Consider the following 26,933-nt stretch of genomic DNA (forward strand, 5'->3'; position numbering starts at 1 on the left):
ATGACACAACGAATTGAAACCGGTATTGATCACCAAAACATTTTGTTCGATGCTCTGGTTGGGTTTCAACTAGAAAGTGGTAAAACAGTAATATATTTTTCGTCCATTGTAGTAATACATATATATATATTTGTGTGTGTGTGTGTGTGTAAGTTTGCATGTTAAATTTCTGTATTGATTTATAAATTGCAGCAAGACTAAAAATAAAAATTCAGGGATATTTTAAGGCCTCATCATAAGGTCCTTTTACATGTTTTGAAGAAAATAACACTGAGTTTAACGTAGGTTCGAAGGCAGAATAGTTAATTTCACTACATCATGAATTTAAAATATAAATAAAACTTTAGGTGAATTAATGCAACTTATTATAATATGTTGTGTATGTTAGCGTTAGAAACTGTGAACGTGTTAACCTAATATATTGTATCAATGTAGCAAGATACTGTGTCAGTATAATATACTGCGAACTTGTTAGCTTAATTGTAGTGATGAATTAAAAAATTCGCTGTGAGTGGTAAATATTGTGGTATAAATGTTTATGATGTTAGGCTTATATCATCAGTTATGATACAGAAACAAAAAATATGCAGGAACATTTATTACCTTAGAGTTGAGTTTAGCGAGGATTAAGGAGATAATGATGTACTGAAAACTTTCATTTCCTTAGAGTTGACTCAAGGATATAATGATGTACCGAGATATTTCATTACCTTAGAGTTGACTCAAGGATACAATGATGTACCGAGAGCTTTTGTTACGTCAGAGTTGACTCAAGGATACAATGATATACCGAGAGCTTTTGTTACGTCAGAGTTGACTCAAAGAGACAATTATGTACTGAGAACTTTTATTACCTTAGAGTTGACTTCAGCTAGGATTAAGGAGACAATGATGTACTTAGAGCTTTTATTACCTTAAAGCAGACTCAAGGATACATTGATGTACTAAGAGCTTTTAGTAACATTGAGTTGACTTTACCAAGAGTTAAGGAGACAATGATGAACTGAAATACTTTATTCCGCGTGTTAACTAAAATTATGATGGTTAAATTCTCCTTCTGGATGAAAAACTGGTAACAGATGGCGCATATTGTTTTTAAAACGTTGCGCTGTTCTCTCTGGTGTGCTCGTTACCATCTTGATTGAAAACTGTTTATAATGTGTACTTCATTAGTTTGAGGTACGACTTCATAAGAACAAGTAGTAAGCAGTTTCTGAATGTTTTTTTTTTTCTTTTAAGGAACATGTATGTGCTTTGGAGTTAATAGTAATCTGTGTGGTTTCTTAAATGTTTCTGTGATTTTTGTTCAATTGAATTATGGGCTCTGGACATAAGTAAATTTTCATCGATGATTCATGTGATTTTGTAGACCTCTGTGCTTCTTTGAGAACTGTGCATCTAGTTATGAGTTTTTACGTAAATTTCGCTTTAAACTTGACTACTAATTATGTAAATTACATCTTTAGAAACCAAACATCATTGGGCCTCTCTGTTGTGGGTCGAGTGTGACATAGAGGTTAGTGTGCTAAGAAGACCCAATATTCATTTTACGATATGTCACTAAACTTGCACCGTATTTTACGTTCTGATGGGGTTATAATCATAACAGTCAACGCTACTAAATGGTTTAGAGTAGCCGCATAGGCGGCAGGTGTTTCTGGTTGAAAGACCTTCCTCTGGCCAGCAATTCTAAATCAGGGACGGCTATACATGAATTTTAGGATTTCTGACGTAGGTGTTTTAATCTTATGTCGCATAAGGTGCCGTTCAAATTGAAAATATCAAATACGTTTCTACAGGCTGTAGCTTTATTAATAAATATGAGAGTACGTGTGTTGTTTGAGCCAAAGTAATTCATGAAAACAATAAAATTTCACGTCATGAAAACTGCAGTGTTTCCCCTGAAAACCGTATTTTTCTCGACTAAAAATTAACAGAGCCAGAAACTTTGAAAATATATACAATTGTAATCATGTTCGTGAAAAATTAAATCATAATTTCCTGTGATACGTAAGTTCAAGAATATTACAATTTGGGACGTTTGGATGTGTTCTGTGGGCTCTGCTTTCTAACTGAAACTGAAGTGTTGCTTCCAGAATCCAGCATATCCAGATAAGAATTCAACAGATTCATGGCTTGGACTGATCCAACAAGCTCCGTATTGCTACGACCATTCATTATCTGGATATAGGTAAGTCACATTTTTCAATTTCTATGACCACAGTTCTTGTATGATAAAATAAGCGTTTATGTTTCTAGCTTTTAATTGTGTCATCTGATATTTGTTAAACTTAAGCTTATGAATTTGTTAGGTTGAGGAAAGTACCCCATGAAAGAAAAACGTACATTTTCTATGCTTTAGAGCCTATTTAACATTTTAGGTTTCTTTCTGTATTGGAATTTTAAAATATTTAAACAGCCAAGTCATCCAAAGTAAAACATAACAAACAATAATTAAGTAGATGTGAAATGTGACTAGTTTATTAAGTGGCAAATTCTGTTCCTAGCTCTGCCAAGGGGAAAGCCCGACAGATCTTATGAGAGTCTGCAAGTAAAAGTGAACTTTCAGTCTGTAATGGGCTTTCTTATACTTTAAATGTTTTACCCTAACAGTTTTTAGGTTATTTTAAACAGATTACATTTCTCCATCTTTCTTCTCTTGAAAACACAGAACACAACCACACATTGGCTAAGAATGAGGAAAATATCCTCGATAATATTTTCAGTAACGTTAAGTAGCAGTGGAGTCGAGAAATTTGGCAAAAATGACGAAGCAGTTGCTTCACATCTTGTTCAAAGCAACCCATTTCACGGTAGAAATGCGGTCAAGATTTCTACTGTTTAAATTTTGTACCTTTAATGCATTAAATTTAATAGTAATCTTGAATTTTATTTATACGGATAAACTGTATTCTATAGCAAGAAGTAAGAAATACTCGAATTGTATCTATGAAATTCTTCTGTAATTTAGGCTTAAGGAAAAATAAAATGATGTGAATCAGAAAAGAACAAGAAACTTAAACAAAGCAATATTTTTATTCTTTACATTATAACTGGATATTTTATTGCTGTATATTTAGTTATATCACTAGATATTTTATTCTTGTATATTTTAGTTATGTAACTGGATATTTTATCATTGTAAATTTTAGTTATGTAACTGGATATTTTATCATTGTAAATTTTAGTTATGTAACTGGATATTTCATCACTGTATATTTTAGTTATGTAATTGGATATTTTATCACTGTATATTTTAGTTATGTAACTGTATATTTCATCACTGTATATTTTAGTTATGTAACTGGATATTTCATCACTATATACTTCAGTTATGTAACTGGATATTTCATCACTGTATATTTTAGTTATGTAACTGGATATTTCATCACTGTATATTTTAGTTATGTAACTGGATATTTCATCACTGTATATTTTAGTTATGTAACTGGATATTTCATCAGTATATACTTTAGTTATGTAACTGGATATTTCATCACTGTATACTTTAGTTATGTAACTGGATATTTCATCACTGTATATTTTAGTTATGTAACTGGATATTTCATCACTGTATATTTTAGTTATGTAACTGGATATTTCATCACTATATACTTTAGTTATGTAACTGGATATTTCATCACTGTATATTTTAGTTATGTAACTGGATATTTCATCACTGTATATTTTAGTTATGTAACTGGATATTTCATCACTGTATATTTTAGTTATGTAACTGGATATTTCATCAGTATATACTTTAGTTATGTAACTGGATATTTCATCACTGTATACTTTAGTTATGTAACTGGATATTTCATCACTGTATATTTTAGTTATGTAACTGGATATTTCATCACTGTATATTTTAGTTATGTAACTGGATATTTCATCACTGTATATTTTAGTTATGTAACTGGATATTTCATCACTGTATATTTTAGTTATGTAACTGGATATTTCATCACTGTATATTTTAGTTATGTAACTGGATATTTCATCATGTATATTTTAGTTATGTAACTGGATATTTCATCACTGTATATTTTAGTTATGTAACTGGATATTTCATCACTGTATATTTTAGTTATGTAACTGGATATTTCATCACTGTGTATTTTAGTCATGCAACTGGATATTTCATCACTGTATATTTTAGTTATGTAACTGGATATTTCATCACTGTGTATTTTAGTCATGCAACTGGATATTTCATCACTGTATATTTTAGTTATGTAACTGGATATTTTATTACTGTATATGTTAAATATTATTGAAAGCAATCCAAAGTGCTGAAATTTTTATTTACAACCTTTGACTTTTACTATCAGATTATAGTATGTGTTTTGCTCAAACTCAACTCTTGACAATAGTTACTAAGGTAACAATATATGATTTATACTACGAAGTGCACGTATATTTCAAAATATGAGAAAGTTTAATGTGAATTTGGTTTTGGTACAAAGGTAGCATGCCAGATTTGGTGTGGATCGACCAAGTTGTTTAGGAGGAGATGTGTAGAAAAGTAGACAGAAAGTTATTCTTGGGTATTGGATAGTTACCTTAACAGTATGGATTTAATATCTATAGCGAATATGTAAAGAATGCTCGTTTCTGTCGTCAGAGCTGGATAAAGATAATCGTTGTGTGAATTAAGAAGAAACGTGTAGACGCTAATACAGTTCACATCATTTTAATGTGAAGAAATGTTGTGTTTCTCTAATACAGATCACATCATTTTAATGTGAAGAAGTGTTGTGTTTGTCTAATACAGTTCACATCATTTTAATGTGAAGTAATGTTGTGTTTCTCTAATACAGTTCACATCATTTTAATGTGAAGTAATGTTGTGCTTCGCTAATACAGTTCACATCATTTTAATGTGAAGTAATGTCGTGTTTCTCTAATACAATTCACATCATTTTAATGTGAAGTAATGTTGTGTTTCTCTAATACAGTTCACATCGTTTTAACATGAAGTAATGTTGTGTTTCGTTAATACAATTCACATCACATCGTTTTAATGTGAAGTAATGTTGTGTTTCGCTAATACAGCTCATCATTTTAATGTTGTGTTTCTCTAATTTAGTTCACATCGTTTTAATATGGAGTATTGTCGTGTTTCGTTAATACAATTCACATCGTTTTAATGTGAAGTAATGTTGTGTTGTGTTATTAAAATAACATTATGAAGAGAAACACCCTAACTCTTTATCCAAAATTACAAAATACGAATAACGCTACTCAGTTACAGATGCTAATAGACTTCCCGTTTTTTCTTTGTACAGAAGTTTATTACGAAATTAAGGCAGACAGATTACACGTAACTCAAACTATTATCTGTGATTTACTTGACTTATGTTGACATTGTTGATCCATCTTCTGCCTACGATTTGCTTAAATCATGTTAACATCGTGTATTCTACAGACTATTTTTGCCACATCTGGAAATTTGACCGACTGTCATAATAACTCTTATCTTATCTGAGTTAAAATAACCTGAATATGGAAGAACTATATGTACTGTCTTATTGGTGAAGCCGATTTTAACTGAGTGTTGAGTGAACAGGAACAGTGAACTACATATATTGTTTTATTGGTGAAACCGATATTAACTGAAAGTGTTGAGTGGACAAGAACAGTGAACTATATGTATTGTCTTATTGGTGAAACCGATATTAACTGAAAATGTTGAGTGAACAAGTACAGTGAACTAAATGTATTGTTTTATTGGTGAAACCGATATTAACTGAAAGTGTTGAGTGAACAAAACAGTGAACTACATGTATTGTCTTATTGGTGAAACCAATTTTTAACCGAGTGTGTTGAGTGAACAAGAACAGTGAACTATATGTATTGTCTTATTGGTGAAACCGATATTAACTGAAAATGTTGAGTGAATAAGTACAGTGAACTATATGTATTGTCTTATTGGTGAAACCGATATTAACTGAAAATGTTGAGTGAACAAGTACAATGAACTAAATGTATTGTCTTATTGGTGAAACAGATTTTAACTGAGAGTGTATTGAGTGAACAAGAACAGTGAACTATATGTATTGTCTTATTGGTGAAACCGATATTAACTGAAAATATTGAGTGAACAAGTACAATGAACTAAATGTATTGTCTTATTGGTGAAACAGATTTTAACTGAGAGTGTATTGAGTGAACAAGAACAGTGAACTATATGTATTGTCTTATTGGTGAAACAGATTTTAACTGAGAGTGTATTGAATGAACAAGGACAGTGAACTACATGTATTGTCTTATTGGTGAAACCGATATTAACTGAAAGTGTTGTTACGAGGATTTCTGAATATCATGTCATATTTTTATTTTTTCGATGCTAAACTCTCATGTAACTGCGGCCACTTATTTTTGATTTAAGCCACTTGTTTTTTCTATATGTTCTACAGTGTGTTATGTTACCATATATGATAAATGAGACAGATATATGTTCTAATGCTGAGAAATTAATTAATACGGACTGTATAGACACCATGACAATATAAGGCACAAACATAGTAAAGTTCAACAGTTCAGTGTCCCAATGTTTTTCTACTTGTTTTAGGTTCGGGAACCTGGATTTCAATGGAGCACGGCGGAAGAACGTAACAAGAGATTCTACGAACACCCTGAAGGCCTGGCTGGATGAACACAGGAAAAACCCCTACCCCACCAAGGGAGAGAAAATAATGCTGGCCATCATTACCAAGATGACACTGACACAGGTGTCCACGTGGTTCGCTAATGCTCGGAGACGATTGAAGAAAGATAATAAGATGACATGGAAACAAAGAACTAAAAAAGAATCAAGTTTGGAAGACGATAGTGACGAAAATAGCGATGACACCAGCGACGAAGAACAGATTCACCAAGGCTTCGAAAAAGAAAAACGTGACTTTCGTGACGAAGTCGGCAACTTAGACGATAGAGTTCCCCAGGATGATGGAAAAGAACTTTGTGACTCTGGAGATAAAGGTGGCAGCGCTGGAACCCCGTGGAAAGAGGGCTGTAACCAGGTGTCGCCTTTAGGTAATTTAATGCTCTATTAGTAATAAGAAAATATTCGTTTCATCGATGTTCAGTTACACATAAGGCTCGTTTAAAGAGATACAAAATAAATATACCACTTTTGTGCGCGTTCAAAGTTATAATACACATATTTAGCAAAACCGCTCCTAGATTTTATGAAATGCATATATAAAAAATAAAATTTAACGAATACGAAATTATTTATAGAGTGTATATGTTATATCATGTGTTTTAAATATGTAATGTACATATTTAGCAAACACTCCTAGATTTTATGAAATAGATGTTGAGAAAATAAAATTTAACAAATACCAAATTATTTACCAAAGGTATATGATGAATCGAATGTTTTGTCACATTTTTACCACGTTGCCATTTTTGCCGTATGAAACAACTTCCGGTTTTGGAAATATGAAATTATTCATTTTTAGAGATTTATGTCTTCTGTTGCGTATAATTATGTGGGTAATATACAGATAGAGCAAACACTTTGTTAATCACATTACGCTGTGCGAGTTTCTAACACTAGTCTAACTTAAGAAAATTTAAGTCACATTCAGTACTGTGCAAGAGTGTTAGAACAAGAGAATGTTTTATCGTTCTTTCCATTTTCTGGGTCTAATTCTTCCATGCCATTAGATAAATTTCAACACTGTAGTAATGATTCACTGATCTCTGTTGACAATCAAATGAGCCAGAGTAGAATACTTATCATTCTTTAGAATTCCCCTATACTTGTACCAAGGGCATCACATAAAAGTAATGCTTAAATGAACATACTGATGAAATTTAGGGTCTGAAGTAACTGTCATGATACTCCATTCAGTATCTTAACTATATAGAAAGAAGCTAGCTTATGGTACCGGTATATCCTAGATGAAGTCAACTTACTATCACTACCCAAATAAAACCTTGATAAAAACAGTGTTTAACTCTATATATATATTAAGTTTTGTTATTATGCCATGGCTCAAAAACGCCTAAAGAATTGTCACTAGAGTAGAGAGTTCACATAAATGCTTTACGTAATGCTGGTTGGACTCTTCTGTAAACTGCTGCAGACTTAAAATGTTCCCCAAACACTGTCAACGCCCTGGATCATGAGACTCAGACAGGTAAATTTGAAAATAGGAAAGGAAGATACAGAACACCTAAACTCAATGATACTGATGTTAAGTATCTTTGTTTATGCAGCCTTCATGACAGACGGAAGAGATAAGCATTAGATAAACAACCATGTACCAAATGACAGAAAAGTGTCCAGATCTACAATATCAAAAAGAGTCAACGGTAATGGAATATTTAATCGTGTGGTAGTTAAAACTTTTACTTGAATCTTCAAATATTGGCAAGAGACTAAAATTTGATTAAAAAGTACCAAATCTGGATTGTTGATGATTGGAAAAGGGTGTTACGGACGGATGAGTCCAAGTTTAAAATACATCTGGTTTAAAAAAGGTGAAAGCATAGCACCTAGCAAGACATTTGTTGGGGACCAGTGTAATGGTTTGGGGGTGTTTTCTCCTATAGGAGATATCTGCACAAAAGATGTAATTATAGACCAGCACAAGTACCATGAGGTATTGATGTGTCATGGTATACCCAGTGGTTTGTGTATTGTTGGTAAAGAATTATCTTCCCAACTAGACACCAAACGTTCATTCAATCTATGTATAAATTAACAAGCTAAGAGAGAAGCTGCTAAAGTCATTCAAATGATGTAATGGCCCCCAAATAGTCCTGATCTCAACCCAGTTGAGCAGATCTGGGATTAGATAGATCAAAAACTTGATAAATCAATATTTACTTTCAAAGAAACTTTATGAAAGTATATTAGACATTTATGTTAAAATTCTCAAAGGACATTTTCATTAGATATGTTGCAAGAATGAAAGACTGTTTGCAATTATTAAAGCAAAAGGGAGACATACAAAATATTAAGTGTTTGTTGAACTCAAGCACTTCCACTGAGATTCATGTGTCCTAAATATGAAGATTAATAAACTTTTGACGTTTCACATGTGATTTACCTTCCATTGTTTCACATGTGATTTACCTTCCATTGTTTCACATGTGATTTACCTTCCATTGTTTCACATGGGATTTATCTTCCATTGTTTCACATGTGATTTACCTTCCATTGTTTTACATGTGATTTACCTTCCATTGTTTCACATGTGATTTACCTTCCATTGTTTCACATGTGATTTACCTTCCATTATTTCACATGTGATTTACCTTCCACTGTTCTTTGAAACTAGCCTGAAATTTAATTTATGACTTTTTTTCTAACACTTTTATATAGTACTGCTTGTATTAGTTCTTCGTGGAACAATATATTGAGTTACGAAACAGTATTAAATGTCATTTGTGAAAAGGCTCATGGAAATATTTCCATACCCATGAGTCATGAAAACACTATTTTGTATCCTAAACTTGGTGTATTGTTGTTTGATTCAATGATGTATTCGTGTTTTACCTCTTATTGTGCCTGTGACTGATCCAGTTATGCCTTGGCCGATAAAAGTATCCACAATTCTACTTTTGAGTGTCTGACTTCTTACAAAGTATTAGTGTTTTTACTGTAATTATCAAAACGTTTTTCATGGTGTAAGCAAGCGAGACTTAAAACATGCAGGTGATGAAATTGTAGATTTAATTGCCACGCTATAAATCATCTGTCTGTTAAATCAGTTATGATTTTCATAAATTACATTGATTTTTGTATCTCCAATCCTGAGAGTAATAAATAACCGTTTTTCTTTTATATCTTCACACATTTATGGTTCGTTTATCATTTAATAATTTCGCTTGACTCTAAAGTCTCTTTTCCTTTCCCTAAAAACGGTGAAATATTAACAGGAGATATAAGGGTTGGATAATAGTTTGTAAAATATCGGTTATACAGTTGATGTTATTGGTACAAAGATTAAAATCTCACCTGCCAACTCATATAGGATTAAATATAACCTGCAAAGTTGTTGGTACAAGGGTTAAAGACTAAATTTTCAAATAACAGGATTTAAAAGTGAACCTTTTAAAGACAGGGGTTTTATGAGTAAAATATAATTCAGTGTTACACGTGGAACCGGATGATGTGTTATTTATGAATGAAGAATCTAGATAGTACAATGTACTCCTGATCGATGCTTACGTAACCGGAACATGAATTTTAGTTACTCTTGGACCCAAAAACTCAATATTATTTACTGAGGTATAAGTCGGAACCAGAAGTTCGGTGTTTTATGTTACAGTTGAGCTATAGCCGTGGAACCAAAGAAGTAATGAAGTATTTTGAACTTGTTAAATGCGACGAAATGTAGTGTAAATGTTTGGAAAATCAACCAAATCATAACTGGTTGATCTGTTTATCTTTCGAGTTGTTTTTGATCTTTCTACTAAGTTTTCTTAATGCTCTATATTCTGGAAAACATTTATGTTTAATATATTGGAAAATATTCTTATAACCACATAGTATATATTTTATTAAAGAGCCAGATAAGTTATATACAGAGAAATTCACGTTCCAGATAGTGAGATTAAATAAATGTTTTACGAAATATAAAAACTATGAACTTAGAATAAAGAAAATTATCTTTGAAAAAGTAACAGCTCTTTCACCACACAATCCACTTCAGATGAGTAAATCTTCTCTAGTATGGAGTAACAAACTTTATACTCTTTTAAATGTTCTTAACTCTTAAAGATGTATGGTCTTAAGTAATTACTCAAGGGTCTAAGGTTACACTTTGTAATGTTTAAGGGTTTTTAGATTTTAGCAGAGCTATTAATCCCAAAATAATAAACTATTTGAGAAGAACATAATACCTGTCGCAGTGTTTGAGGAATTAGATTATGAAAATTATAAGGTACAATGACTTCTGGATAGGACCATTTACTATATGTCCATCTACAAACATTTCACCTCCACCCGTTTATATTGTGTTAAATCCATGGAATCACAACACTAAAATCTGGGTGCGATTCGCTATGGTGGACCTAGTAGACTACTCATTGTGACTTTGCTCTAAAACAAATAGATTTCCATCAAATGCACACACAGTAACCAATTAGGACTACACTTTACATATTAAATTAAAACAAATAAATGAAAAGGAACGTTCACAATTGATAAAAAATAAGCTATTTGTCATATATTGCACTTTTAATAAAGCGTTAAGCAGAGTTATTTAGCATCATATGTGGTGTTGAGAAATGTCGTCCATTTTTGACAAGACAATTATTGATGTAATTTTCAAACTGACAAAAATGTACTGTTAAAGTCAATGTACACAACTCTTTCCTCCTTTAGTGTCCATGCAAGAGGGGCCAAAGACCGCCTAGAGGGGTCACATGTTTTAACTGTTTACACCACAATACAGTAGCGTGTTATCTGTTTGCCAATCAGTAGACACTAAAATGACATTACGCAAGAGACGCTTAATATTATAATTTGTGGTGCGTGACATCAGTAAAACGTGTATAAGCCATGAATCACGAGAAGAATTATGTACTCTAGGTTACAACATAGCATGACATATTAATTTAAAAACTATAATAAACCTATTTGTTATACGCATTTACCTTTTATTTACTATTAACACAGAACACTTTGGGACTCTGCGGAAATACATACTAATAAAAAAACAAGTAAATGTAAAATAAAGACATATAGGCATTAGCTAAGTACAAACTTTCAAGTAGAGTTTATTTTTCTGCATATAATTTTAACTTCTTGCATATGAAACGTCTTTTCTTAATGAAACAAATCGGCGTGGTCGACCAGTCTTGGTACGAACCGGAAGATATTCAACGTACTTGTCAATAATATGCTATTGTAATACACGATATTAACAAGCATGTTTATTTTGAAATATGCTTGTGTACAGATAAATCTCCTTGTTATAGTTCTGATATTATAATAAACTATTATTTTTAATTCGTCAAACTAAAGTTCTTTTACACCAGTGGGTAGAACTGCAAATAAAATATAAAAGACATTATTTGTATAAACTTTGTTTTTGAAGAAATAATTTTACTTCTTACAGTGTACTATACTATAATTATACATATTGTTTGAGTACAGTAGTTAGGATTTTACTGTATTGTTCATAGAAAATGTCTATGCAACATCTAAAGATAACACAAGACACAAATATGAACAATTATACTTAGAATACTATAACATTAAAATACTTATATTCAACACTTTAGTTAACATATTGTCATATAACAAATATAAATCAAGTATTGCTACGAATTTATGACATTATTCATCTTTTGTCTAAAGGAAATTGAAAAATAAAATATTTTGAGATTTTTTAAACATAAACGTGTGCCTTTTTGCCTAAACTACTGTAACTAACTTATAAACGACTGTATATAATGGTTAGACTTGAACTATCTCGGTCTACTTGAAAGTTCAAACTATGCATGTCAAACTGCCTGAAGTATTTAATTATACATATCATAAGATGATACTATTATGCCTATTTTATTTTTAAAATTACATTATTTTTCTAGTCTAATAGCGATTTTAAAGAATTAAAGGAGTGTGTAATATTTGTATTTCCACTATGTCTATTACCGACGACGAGTTTCGCGTAATTCAGAGTTCCGACTGGAACTGGATAAATATAATATAATAATTATATAAGTCACTAAAATCAGGGGTTCGATTCCCCTCGATGGACTCAGCAGATAGCTTAATGTGACTTTACTATAAGAAAACACACACGCCCCTGCAGGCTACCTCAACCTCTTTTTGGAAAAGTTACCACTGTAATATATAATTTAACAATAATTTAATTCGCCCTATAACAATCCTTCAAACTTCTTGTTTTTTGTGTTTTTTTGTTGTTGTAGTGTACTGATCTTAATATGCATCACCTCGCTACATAGTTTCAAATTGTGTGTTTTATAAGGAAAGATTTTGAATGCAATATTTTTAAGGTTTCATAAAATCTGTCGTTAGGGGTTGGTTTGTTTTGAATTTCGCGCAAAGCTACTTGAGGTCTATCTGCGCTAGCCGTCCCTAATTTACCAGTGTAAGACTAGAGGGAAGGTAGCTAGTCATCACTACCCATCGCCAACTCTTGGGCTGCTCTTTTACCAACGAATAGTGTGACTGACCCGCACAGTGTAACACCCCCTGCGGCTGAAAGGGTGAGCATGTTTGGTGCGATGGGAATTCGAACCCGCGACCCTCAAATTACATTTATAACAGAAAAACTGTTTTAGCTGAGACTGTTTGTTACCTGTCTTTATATTGGCTCATACGTGACCTAATGGTTGTATCGCGAATCTCAGGATTCACAGTCTGCATTCAGTTTCTTCAAAAACGCGCCCCGCATTTTCAGGCGACGATTGCGCAATTTAGAGTGACATACAGATCAGACTAGAGTAGTCCAAACGTTGCATTGCTTCTAGTCTCTTAGAAGCCAGGGACGACTATGCAGAGATTAATTGCCCTTTTGTGTAAACTTAGTTAAAATTTAAAAAACAACAACAACGAAAACATCGAACAACAACAGTCGTTTGTTATACACCATGTGACACAATAAGAAAAGCATTATTTTGGTTTTTGGTTTGTTTGTTTTGGAATTTCGCACAAAGCTATTCGAGGGCTATCTGTGCTAGCCGTCCCTAATTTAGCAGTGTAAGACTAGAGGGAAGGCAGCTAGTCATCACCACCCACCGCCAACTTTTGGGCTACTCTTTTACCAACAAATAGTGGGATTGATCGTTACATTATAATGCCCCCACGGCTGGGAGGGCGAGCATGTTTAGCGCGACGCGGGCGCTAAAGTATACATTAAACTTAATAGAAGATCTTAGATTAGTATTTTCTTTCACTTACATTAACAACTTTCTTTTATTAGAACTGGTATAACACTGATAATAACAAACACAAGTAAATAAATAAATAAACTATAAATAAGGAGAGTAAGAGCAGGGCTTCAGTCCTTAAGTCAAAGTAAAAACCACAAGTGACAATTAGGTTTAAACACACATCTCAACTGATTATGCAAATACATTCTTCTAATAATAATTTTATATTTTCTTGATAATTAAAGAATATTTACCCAAGTAAGATAAACTGGTAACTACAAGATATTTACAAAAACTTCAAATATAATTGGTTTAATTGTTTTGGAATTTTGCACAAAGCTACTCGAGGGCTATCTGTGCTAGCCGTCCCTAATTTAGCAGCGTAAGACTAGAGGGAAGGCAGCTAGTCATCACCACCCACCGCCAACTCTTGGGCTACTTTTTTACCAACAAATAGTGGGATTGACCGTAACATTATAATGCCCCCACGGCTGGGAGGGCGAGCATGTTTAGCGCGACGCGGGCGCGAACCCGCGACCCTCGGATTACGAGTCGCACGCCTTACGCGCTCGGCCATGCCGGGCCCCATTACTTTGGTACTTTTACCATGACTACTGAGAACAAAAATATGATGAATTAAATCGTTCTTAGTGTCGATTTTAGTTTTAACACCTTTCAGGTTAAAGTTTACCTAAATCGTGCAAAATACAGAAAAGGCACATTGAAATGTAGATAATAATTATGTGTAAATACGTATAAACTTTCCTGTTACTTTGTTAAGTAACGGCCATAAGATGTACTCGACTAGTCTACAACTATGGTTCAATAAGGAGGGTTATTCTTTGTTGAAACCTTCGAAATTACATGCATGCGAACAAATAAGGATGTATGCCCCTTTTATTCCTCTTTTGCATATACAAATATGATTATAGTGTTTCATGTTTTTACTTGTTAATTCAGCGACTGTTTTAAACTTGCAATGTTCATTCAAGTACGTGCTTAACACACATACGTACCTATACATATAAAAGCAGTAGGTATGTAATTTTTTCCCCCATTGTAATCTGATATTCTTGATGATGGATCTTTTGCTAGAAATGAGGTGGAGTCACGAAGTGTGCACGAACGTGACACGTGCAGTTGTCCTTGTCCTAAACGCAAACAGGTGTGGCTGTGTAAGAGGTTGCAGTAATAAAAATTTATAGTATGTCGTGAAGAGGTTCGACCACTTCGTGAAGTGAACAGCATTACTTGAAGCACTTGCTGAAACTCAAGGTATCTCTGTTATACAGTCATTCTGGTTCTCTGAAAGTCTATGGACTTTGCTGGGTACCAGGTTGACGAAGTCCTGGGGTTAACGCCATCCCGTACCTCCCACGATGAGGTGAAGCAGCTTTACGAGTCCCACCGTACTGTTTGACAGTAACACTGCAAGACGTCTTCGCAGTAGGACACATTAGTCGTTTAACAAACACGCACTAGGTTTTGGTTTCTTTTTATGTTCCTTTTCCTCGACTTAATTTCCATTGATATGAGCTTTCGTTTTCTTTTGTGCTCTGAAACCCAGTGACTCAACGGCATGATTCAGAACTTTTAATGCTAACATTCCGGTTTCGATTCCGCGACGGATCAACACAGAGAGCTCACTTTGTATTTTTGCTTTGAAAAGGAACAGAAAAACCAAAACATTCTGTGTTTAGTTAGCATATCCTTAGTCAAGTGACATAAAGACTAAGTCATCAGTTTTAGAATACTGACAATGATCTGTTCGAGATTACCTTTGAAACATCGGTCTTGAAGAAGTTTTGGTGTATACCGAAATTATAGTTAAATGTTAATAACATTTAAAATTCTCACGAGAAGGTAACGTCACAGTTGTAAGAACGAGAGCTGATAGTTGAAACATTTAATTGAAACAAAATATACTTTGATTTATTTGAATATAAATCAGGGTAGTTAGATAACGTGTAAAATCAGATGGAGGTAAAATTTGATGAAATAATAAGGTAGAAAATATTTCTTTTTAAGGAGTACATATTGAACTCTATAAATAGTTACGTTCCTTGTATTTTCTGTACATAATACTTAGTTATAAATATATATATATATATTTGTGTATGTCTAACACATAAATTACAAGTACACTTTGAAGAGGGCGCTTAATTTCCTATTTAGAATAGACAACGTTCCAACAGTTGCAAATTTTTCTAGTTGAGTGTGTGCGTGTGGGTTTTCTTATAGCAAAGTAACATTGGGCTATCTGCTGAGTCTACCGAGGGGAATCGAACCCCTGATTTTAGCGTTGTAAGTTTGTAGACGTATCGCTGTTTCAGCGGGGACCTTCTAGTTGAGAATTTATCTTTTTAATTCAGAAATGTTTGGATTTAAGTCTATTTGATAATGAAATTTTTTATTGTTATTACATACATTATTTCAACCAAAACCATGGTTTGAAACTTTTCGACTTTTCAGAAAGCTATTTTTTTACCTAATTGAAATAGATATTGTTTTTTTTCCGTATGTCTAAGTAGCTTCTTACTCTAATATTCTGTTGACAGAAAGAAGATAAAATGAAAAAAGTAAAGATTTTGAAGAAAATTAATGACCCACAAGGCTGCTGGAAACTTCCTCCGATTTAAGTGCGTGGTTGAGCTGCCGTCTTGTCACCATGATTAATGTTTTTTAGACTTAGCTCGACGAATGTGAAGTTAACAAACCACTTAAGTCAATGACAAGTATTCGAAACGCCTTTTATCTAATTTAAATGTAAATGAAAAAAGATTGTTTGGCACCTCTGAAACAAAAATCCCCATTTCAGCTTGTTTCCACCTTAAATTATGAATGATGCCGTGCCTGTTGGAAGAGGTCACCAAGACAATGTTTTATTCTATTTATTCTGGCTGAAGATTGGACCTGTTGCTCAAATATCTTACATATTCTTTTCCCTTTTCTTTAAATTCTGTACCGTTGAATATGAATTGACATTCGGAGCACATGTACTAGAGAAAGAGTACGTTTATTGGTTATCTAGCTTTAAAACCGATAACAGGGGGTAGCAGAGGGGGGGAGAAAAAATAACAAATAGTATATCCATTGTCGGAAAGAAAGAGATACTAGCCCATTAGTGAACATGACGGATGTGCCTATTGCTGCCATAGGAAATAGAAATGGCCTTCTTTTCTTTTCTTTTTTCTTTTATGTCACGCGGAGATTTAATTAGCGTCTTTGGTAACTTGGCAAATCCTTAAAGTTGAAACTTTAAGGAACACAACCTTTTTTTTTTCAGGAAGTTTTTAAAATTATTTTTTATCCAATAAATGAAATATGAATGATTCAGTAACCTCTAAGTGAGTTAATTTTTTTAATATTATATAAATGACTTGCCAACTAAGAGTCCTGTACAGGTTTTGAAGAAGTATGTCACTGGATAATTTGAGTAATGTTGTGATATGGAAAACAAAAAAATCAAACAAACACGAAAGTTTGCACAGTTTTAATGAACAACATGTAATGAAAACTAAACCAACAAAAATAACTCAAGGGATTAATGGAAAAAAAAACATCTTTTTCTGTAAATAGAAACACTACGATTAAAAACAATTATCGATTTTGTTGTAACATCATTAAAGTGTGTGTGTGTGTGTGTGTTTTTCTTATAGCAAAGCCACAAGGGGCTATCTGCTCAGCCCACCGAGGGGAAACATCATTAAAACTAACATCATTGTAACATCATTAAAACTAACCATTTTTGAATCACTGTATTGATTCACTATTAAAATTAATTATTTATTGGTTAAGTATATATAGTCGTCCTCATGAGTTGAGATATTTTACACGAAATCAACTATTTTTGTTTTCAGAAGAAAAGAAAACTGGGACGAACAGCCAAGAAGATGCAATTGATAATTGTGTATTGGACTCCTGCGTCTCTTCTGAGGGTTACACTCGATGTCAACCTTATTCTGCTAACGTCTCCACCAGTTTCACCCCTTCCGTGTCATCCGAAAGTTCATCTCCCGACTTGACCACCCTCTTGAGACGTGAAGAAAGTCCCCACGAGAAAGCGATTGATGACGAAGGCAGATTTCTCTCTCTTAACAAACCTAGGATTTGGTCTCTTGCAGACACGGCCACTAGTAAACATCCCACCCCACCTCAGCAAAAACTTCCCAATCTTAATGAAACGCGCAGTCACGTGTCCGAGACTATGTCGGTCGAATGCAGTTCTAGAAATAGAAAGAGTTTACCAAGCGTTACTTTCCGAGCTCGCAGCACGACAATAAACGGATATCTAACTAGTGGGTACCCTCACGAACTTAGTTGTTCACGTAGTGACCAGCCAGACTCGTGCAACATTGTGGCCTACAGTGGAGCAAACCCAGCCCATATCTTTAACCCCGTACTTTCACCAGCTGATACTCCTCCTCAGACACCCCCAAACTTGGTTTTATCCTTACAGCTGGGGTCATCTTTTCCTTCCAGTTTCATGGGATCCCAACATAGTTTATTCGGACAGTCAGCGCCTCACAGTGGTCGTTTTTTCTCAAACTAAAAGTGAGTGTAAATGAAAACTAATAACAAAAAACGATAGGCGGATCTATTACAAAATCACTAGCTACATAAACAAACATTATGTACACATATATTATTTTGCGAATTGTGGTCTTTACAATTCTTGGTGGCAAAACTGTTCTGCCACACACATGCTCATTAATATTACATTATAAGACTGCCTTGTGTATAATACAGTTAACTCTGTGTGCATTACCACATCATGCCTTTGATTGCAGGGGCAGTACTCATTCAGACTGGTTCCTAGGTTGGACTGAAATAGAAAGAAGGCAACCATAAAGAAAGTGACCATAATAATTGTTAAGAACACAGAAATATTGCAACTTTTGTCACGCGCACTATTACTAGGCGTCTGCTCTCCTTCGATGCAATTTTGAGTTTGTGCGAGTCAGAATGTGATGACGAAACAACATAATTGTGCTGTTCTGGTCAGTTACTTGCGTATCCCGCGTGTTTTAAATAAGTTTCAGAGTTAATGAGCAGTTAACTGAATTAGTTTTCTTGTCTCGCAATAAATACCTATGGTAAATGAAAACGCGATATCAGTGCATTACCTAGTATCTGAGAGTGATTTTTATTTGAAATTTCTTTGATTAAGTCATTCTTAGGGTTAAGACCAAATCTTGAGAATTCGTGATGACGAGAAACCCACTTGAAGTAAAAATGTACCTCAGGACGGCTGGTATCGGTTTTAAAGCTTTTACCAAAATAAAGCAGAGAACAACGTTTCGACCTTCTTAGGTCATCATCATTAAATATTTTTGCTATATTAATTCTGTAAATTATTTACCATACTGGATCTATAAATTGTATATTTACCATATTCTCTATTTATTGATCGTACCAGAGCTATCAAGTATTTCCTTGCCATACGACAGCTATCAACTTTTTTCTAATATTAATAAAACTGTCAACTATTTGCTAGTCACATAAGAGCTACAGTTATTAACTACCGTACTAGAACTACCAAATATTTATGTACCACAATACAGCTATTAGCTATTTATTTACCATACAAGGGGTATAAAGTATTTGTTTACCACAATGAGAGATCGACTACTTGTTTACCATGCTATAGTAATCGCCTGTTTGTTCACTGTTACTATGTGTTTATTACACTATATTTATAAACAGCATGTTTACCTTTTTTTCAGTTATTACCTGTTAGTTATATGCTTACCATATCAAATTTGTAACTTTTATGTTTACTACACTATATTTATAAACTGCTAGAGTTATCAACTGTTAACTGTAGTGTATAGTGACAGAACTTCTAACTACAAAACAAACAAACACTGTTAACACTCACGGTATCTATTAATTAATTACCTTTACACCTTTTAAGAGTATTATTCGTGATTCTAGACATTTTACGAATATATAATTATATATTTAAACATCTAACACCGCCCTCTACATTCCGACACTCAGTTACACAACCCCTTCCAAACATGTGGTCAGCTTCCGGTCAGTTACCTCTTTCTTTATGAACCTGACGACGACCGAAGAAGGTCGAAACATTGTTCGCTCTTCTATGTAAAATATTTTCTCAACCCAAACGAGCCGTTTTTGCATATATATTTCTCTACAAGTGGGTTTTCTCGACATCATCAAATGTAAGGCAGCTAGTCAACAATACCCATCACCATTTCTTTGGCTACTCTTATCTTAACGCACCTTACGGCCCTGTAGTTCGTGCAAGCACGATTTACTTTTAACGGTAATAAGAAGCGAATCGCGAAACCTCAGCTCCACAGTAGAGCACGCTAACCACAGGGTGGTGCTCGGCCATGTGTATATAGATTTTAGGAAGTTTAAAGAATGCTAGAGCTTCCGGGCCACATAATATTTCCTCGGGATTTTAAAGGAAGTTATGGATTCGATATACGAGCCACTTGATACTGTTTTTCCAAAAACGTTGAAAAGGAGCCATGCCCCAGAAGATTAGAGGTTGGCTTATGTTACTTCTATCAAGTGGGTGATAAAGTTGTCGCAGTGATAAGAGACCTATTAGTTTTACACCACTGTTGGGAAACGGCTTTAAAAGTCTGATAACGATCCTTTGCAAAGCCATTTAACAAAGACTAAAATTGTCGTTAATGGTCAACATAGTTTCATTAGGGGAATATCTTGCCTTACAAAAATATCTTGACATTTTCTGAAGAGATCACTTCTTATATCGATGGGAACATATGTGGGACGTCAGCAAACATTTGACAAGATGCAGGGGATAAGTTGTCTCATTGGATGGAATAGCAGCTGAAAGGAAGAAAGCAGAAGGTTGTCATAAATTAATTTAGTTAAACTGGATTAATACTACCAGTGGGTTACGTCAGTGCCCAACGTTAGAACCTTTTCTCTGTAATTTCTCTTGATGAGTTATATGATACTTATAATTTTCCCCCGAAGACAAAAGTTCTGGTATTGATGAATGACATAATGCTAGTGAATCTTCCTCAAAGACAAAAGTCCTGGTATTGATGGATAACATAATGCTAATGTATCTTCGTCAAAGACAAAAGCCCTTGTATTAAAGAATGACAAAATGCTAATTAATATTCTCCAAGGACAAAATTCCTCGTGTTAATGGATGATATAATGCTAATGACTCTTCCTCGAAGATAAAAGTCCTGGTATTGATGGATGACATAATGCTAATGAATCTTCCTCAGAGACAGAAGTCCTGGTATTAATTGATGACGTAATGCTTATGAATCTTCCCAAAAGATAAAAGTCCTGTTGTTGATGAGTTACCTGAAGATTATAATTATCTCCTCAAAGACAAAAGTTTTGGTATCAAGAGGCTATCTGATTTTTGTGAACCTTCCCCAAAGGCAAAAGTGCTATTATTTATGTGTTACCTTAATACTTATAAATATTTCCCTAAAGACAAAACACTTGATATCAATGAGTTAACTAATGTTTATAAGTCTTTTGCTTGTGACAACAGTTCTGGCATTGGTGGGTTTCCTTGGATTTATGAATTTATTGTCTGGAGCTAAATGTTTAATAATAATTCTCTTGAAAAGGGAGAACTTTCTAGGTCAATGATACAAACAACAATTCGCTTAGTCTATAAAAATTGACCTTACCTATATTAAAAACTAGCCATCTCATTCACTTCTTATTTTGTGATTGTAATGTTTTAACAGGAGTTATTAGCAGTCTGATAAAAATACGTATACACCTAAATGGGCATAAATTTCAGACTTAAACAATATCGGATAGATTATATATAATTTTAAAAACATTGTGTTGGTGTATAGACGACATGAGTCCCGGCGATGGTGTATGTACGTATGTATACCAATTATAAATTTATATTATAAGATACTAGGAATAACTATATGCTTTAAATAGATTACTTCCAGACACATACAGTACTAGACTGGTGTATGTACATAAATCCCAGATTTATAAATTACTGAGCTGGCATATATATATGAATACCAGACTTGTACAATACTTAGCTGGAGTTCATAGATGAATTACAGACTTATGCAATACTGCACGGTGCTTATAAGTTACATATGAATCTCATTCAAATTTATATAATTTCATATAGGAACATATATGATAATGTATCTCAAAACGGCTGGTATGGCTATTAACAATTTTAATATTAAAGCAGAGAACAACGTTTCGAATTTCCTAGGTCATCTTCAGGTTAACAAACAGGTTAATATTAAAAGTGTTAGTACCCGTTCCAGCTGTTCTGAGATACATTTTTATTTCAAGTGGGTTTCTCGTCATGGGAAAACATGATAATATTTACATTGTTCATGGTTGTTCAGCTATTTCCAATTTCTTCCAAGATTATGAATAAATTTCAGTTGCACCTTATGCCAGTGACGTCATTAGACAAGACATGAAACTTTTCAGTCACCGTGAGATCACTGCTTTTTGTATTCGAAGTTCAGTGGTTTACAAACATGTAGTTTATGGGCTGGAGCAAGAAGGAACCTTATAGATTGCTTTTTTTATATTTTAATTGGGATAGTAGTAGTAACCTGTTTAATATGCCATTACTCTAATTTACTGTCTTTTCTAATGATTTTTCTATTTCTTCCAATTTAACCAAATAATTATTATCACTATATTTGTGTTTATATTTGTTATAAAAACCATTCGATTTTCATGTTTGTTTCGTATTCGTCCATAAAGTTATTTTGATTTGGCGAGAGTTCCATCTCGTTTGTTTTATACTATATCTTGATAGTAATATAAATGCATATTATATATTAGATAAAATGAAGAATACTACTAAAGAGCTTAATGTTTTCTGAAGACTCAGAATAATGTGTCAAGGTTGTAATACTAGGGTTAAAACAAAATTAAACAAAATATTTTTATTCTTAATTATTCTTAATTTTTGTTGTTCTTGGTTTTTCCAGCAGATGTAGATTCAGTAAGACAAACACGACCACTTGCTGAGGATTTTAAAAGTGATGACAGATCTAGAGCGTACCGTTCCTATAAAGCAAGAGACCTCATGATCTACGACGGTTCGGACTGTGCGAACTACTGAACTTCAATGTAAAGACACAATAAACGTGTTAGTACATGAAACTGAATAGGTCTGCAATTTTGTAGAAAATGTTAAGTGTTTGTTGAAGGAGAATGTTCCTAGAATATCACTTTCTCAATGATGTTTTCCATAAAAAATCCCTTACCTAATTAGTTGGACAAGGAAAAATATGTGAATGTATTTAACATGAAGTAATTTAGACGTTATCCCCACTTTATGGCATTCTGTAAACCATCATTAGATGTGGGAGTTTATTCCTGTAAACAGACAAAAGAGAGATTATCTTCACTTTATGAGATTCTACATGCCATAATTATACTAGAAGGCTCATTCCAGTAAACAAACTGAGGAGGAAGTTACCCCCACTTTATGGGATTTTGTGTGCCATCATTAGGTGAGAGGGCTCACTCTTATAAACAGATTGGGGAAGCAGTTACCCCCTCTTTATGGGATTGTGTGTGTGCCATAATTATGTGAGAGGACTCGTTCCTGTAAACAGATTGGGGAAGAAGTTACTCCCACTTTATGGGATTCTGTGTGTGCCATAATTATGCGAGAGAACTCGTTCCTGTAAACAGATTGGGGAAGAATTTACTCCCACTTTATGGGATTCTATGTTCCATCATTAGGTGAGAGGGCTCATTCCTGTAAATAGATTGGGAAGCAGTTACCCGCACTTTATGAGATTCTGTGTGCCATCATTAGCTGAGATGGCCCATTCCTTTAAACAGATTGGGAAGCAATTACCCCACTTTATGGGATTTTGTAAACAGATTGGGGAAGAAGTTACTCCCACTTTATGGGATTCTGTGTGTGCCATAATTATGCGAGAGAACTCGTTCCTGTAAACAGATTGGGGAAGAATTTACTCCCACTTTATGGGATTCTATGTTCCATCATTAGGTGAGAGGGCTCATTCCTGTAAATAGATTGGGGAAGCAGTTACCCGCACTTTATGAGATTCTGTGTGCCATCATTAGCTGAGATGGCCCATTCCTTTAAACAGATTGGGGAAGCAATTACCCCCACTTTATGGGATTTTGTAAACAGATTGGGGAAGAAGTTACTCCCACTTTATGGGATTCTGTGTGTGCCATAATTATGCGAGAGTACTCGTTCCTGTAAACAGATTGGGGAAGAAGTTACTCCCACTTTATGGGATTCTTTGTTCCATGATTAAGTAAGAGGGTTCATTTCTGTAAATAGATTGGGGAAGCAGTTACCCCCACTTTATGAGATTCTGTGTGTGTCATAATTATGTACGAGATGGCTCATTCCTGTAAACAGGTTGGGGAAGAAGTTACTCCCACTTTATGGGATTCTGTGTGCCATCATTAGGTGAGAGATTCATTTTTGTAAATAGATTCGGGAAGATGTTACCCCCCACTTTATGGGATTCTGTGTGCCATAATTATACGAGAGGGCTCATTCCTGTAAACAGATTGGAGCAGAAGTTGTCCCCACTTTATGGGATTGAGTGAGCCATCTGTAGATGAGAGAGATCATTCCTGTAAACAGATTGGGGAAGAAGTTACTCCCACTTTATGGGATTCTTTGTTCCATGATTAAGTAAGAGGGCTCATTTCTGTAAATAGATTGGGGAAGATGTTACCCCCCACTTTATGGGATTCTGTGTGCCATAATTATACGAGAGGGCTCATTCCTGTAAACAGGTTGGGGAAGAAGTTACTCCCACTTTATGGGATTCTGTGTGTGCCATAATTATACGAGAGGACTCATTCCTGTAAATAGATTGGGGAAGCAGTTACCCGCACTTTATGAGATTCTGTGTGCCATCATTAGCTGAGATGGCCCATTCCTTTAAACAGATTGGGGAAGCAATTACCCCCACTTTATGGGATTTTGTAAACAGATTGGGGAAGAAGTTACTCCCACTTTATGGGATTCTTTGTTCCATGATTAAGTAAGAGGGTTCATTTCTGTAAATAGATTGGGGAAGCAGTTACCCCCACTTTATGAGATTCTGTGTGTGTCATAATTATGTACGAGATGGCTCATTCCTGTAAACAGGTTGGGGAAGAAGTTACTCTCACTTTATGGGATTCTGTGTGTGCCATAATTATACGAGAGGACTCATTCCTGTAAACAGATTGGGGAAGAAGTTACTCCCACTTTATGGGATTCTGTGTGCCATCATTAGGTGAGAGATTCATTTTTGTAAATAGATTCGGGAAGATGTTACCCCCCACTTTATGGGATTCTGTGTGCCATAATTATACGAGAGGGCTCATTCCTGTAAACAGATTGGAGCAGAAGTTGTCCCCACTTTATGGGATTGAGTGAGCCATCTGTAGATGAGAGAGATCATTCCTGTAAACAGATTGGGGAAGAAGTTACTCCCACTTTATGGGATTCTTTGTTCCATGATTAAGTAAGAGGGCTCATTTCTGTAAATAGATTGGGGAAGATGTTACCCCACTTTATGGGATTCTGTGTGCCATAATTATACGAGAGGGCTCATTCCTGTAAACAGGTTGGGGAAGAAGTTACTCCCACTTTATGGGATTCTGTGTGTGCCATAATTATACAAGAGGACTCTTTCCTGTAAACAGATTGAGGAAGAAGTTACTCCCACTTTATGGGATTCTGTGTACCATCATTAGGTGAGAGATTCATTTTTGTAAATAGATTCGGGAAGATGTTACCCCCCACTTTATGGGATTCTGTGTGCCATAATTATACGAGAGGGCTCATTCCTGTAAACAGATCGGAGCAGAAGTTGTCCCCACTTTATGGATTGAGTGAGCCATCTGTAGATGAGAGAGATCATTTCTGTAAACAGATTGGAGACAGTTTAGGTGTCACTGTTTTGCCATTTACCATGTGCACAGGAGACAAATTATTAAAACAAACATTTGTTTTCATTACTTGAGAAAGATGTATAACATTCAACTAAAATAGCCTTCATGATTATTCATTCACAAAGTTACCCAATCAGGTAACATTCTGTCAGATTATAACCCTAACATTTCAACCAATATTAAGTGGTTAACATGTATAAAGAGCTCCGAGTGGCTCTTGTGAATTAAAACGTCATATTCGACGTTTAGGACAGTTTACAGCTTGCCAGAAAATAAGTTTCATGCCTATTTCTGAGAGAAAATTGATTTAATTAGCACACATATTTTCATTAGAGCTTTTGGTAGCTTATAGATTACTGCATTTCAAAGCCAGCGTAATATAGAGCTAACAAAATCTTTATTTTGAGAAACTGACCAGACGACCTGGAGGACGACCGATTAGTAAAGTGCTACTAGTTTCTTCAGAGCATCGAAACGTCATCTCTCTTTTTCTGTCATTTATTCACTAAGCATTGAACATGTCTATTTTTGACAAACTTACAACTGCTAATTATGTCTTTTAAAAATTGTAATTTTTTATCCAAAGCCCTGTTAGTAACTTAGGAAAATTTAACTTAGTTCCATGTGCATATCGCAGACTTCCGCATGTACTCTTTTAAAATGTTTTGAAGTTTTTTTTTAATATTACACAAAAATTGTGATTTTAAAGTTTTGAGCTCTTACTATAAATTTCTCAGCATCAGACGTGTTTTTGTCTAAATTAGCTCATTTGTTTCTGTTCAAATGTAACAGCAGCACATTAGGCCATCTGCACTGTACTCATCTCTAAAATCGAACCATGATTTTTGACGTTATAACTCCCGAAGCTTACCGTTGAACCAAAGGGAGACATTAAGCTAATACTTCTAGTTATGATCCAGTTCAAGCTTACTTATTGTTATTCAGATCACTGTACCAGAACCGATTGTGTTTAAGTAAACATTCAGCTACATATGTACCATGTACTATATTCAAGAAATTGGCTTTGTTTAGATTTTCTCTATTGGTTTTTCAGAGCTGGCATAACCTGATGGTTAGGACGCTTGCTTCTCAATCTGAGGATCGTTCGTTCGAATTCACGTCACCGAAAATATTCGTTCTTT

General features: G+C 34.2%; 1 protein-coding gene across 1 annotated transcript; it reads left to right on the forward strand.

The window, feature by feature from the left end:
* LOC143236461 (iroquois-class homeodomain protein irx-4-A-like) lies at positions 1 to 26,533 on the forward strand. Its single transcript, XM_076474742.1, has 6 exons — positions 1 to 79; positions 668 to 834; positions 2,097 to 2,191; positions 6,575 to 7,038; positions 17,730 to 18,423; positions 22,839 to 26,533. The coding sequence occupies exons 1-5, from the start codon at positions 1 to 3 to the stop codon at positions 18,419 to 18,421; spliced, it is 1,497 nt and encodes a 498-aa protein (XP_076330857.1). The 3' UTR covers positions 18,422 to 18,423; positions 22,839 to 26,533.
* Positions 26,534 to 26,933: the final 400 nt, after the last annotated feature.

Source organism: Tachypleus tridentatus, chromosome 13 (genome assembly GCF_004210375.1).
Source record: "Tachypleus tridentatus isolate NWPU-2018 chromosome 13, ASM421037v1, whole genome shotgun sequence".
In the NCBI taxonomy this organism is placed as follows: domain Eukaryota; kingdom Metazoa; phylum Arthropoda; class Merostomata; order Xiphosura; family Limulidae; genus Tachypleus; species Tachypleus tridentatus.

Coding starts and splice junctions, on each gene's coding strand:
- LOC143236461 (XM_076474742.1), top strand. CDS start 1: ATGACACAACGAATTGAAACCGGTATTGATCACCAAAACATTTTGTTC. Junction 2,192..6,574: donor CATTCATTATCTGGATATAG/GTAAGTCACATT, acceptor TACTTGTTTTAG/GTTCGGGAACCTGGATTTCA. Junction 7,039..17,729: donor TAACCAGGTGTCGCCTTTAG/GTAATTTAATGC, acceptor TTTTGTTTTCAG/AAGAAAAGAAAACTGGGACG.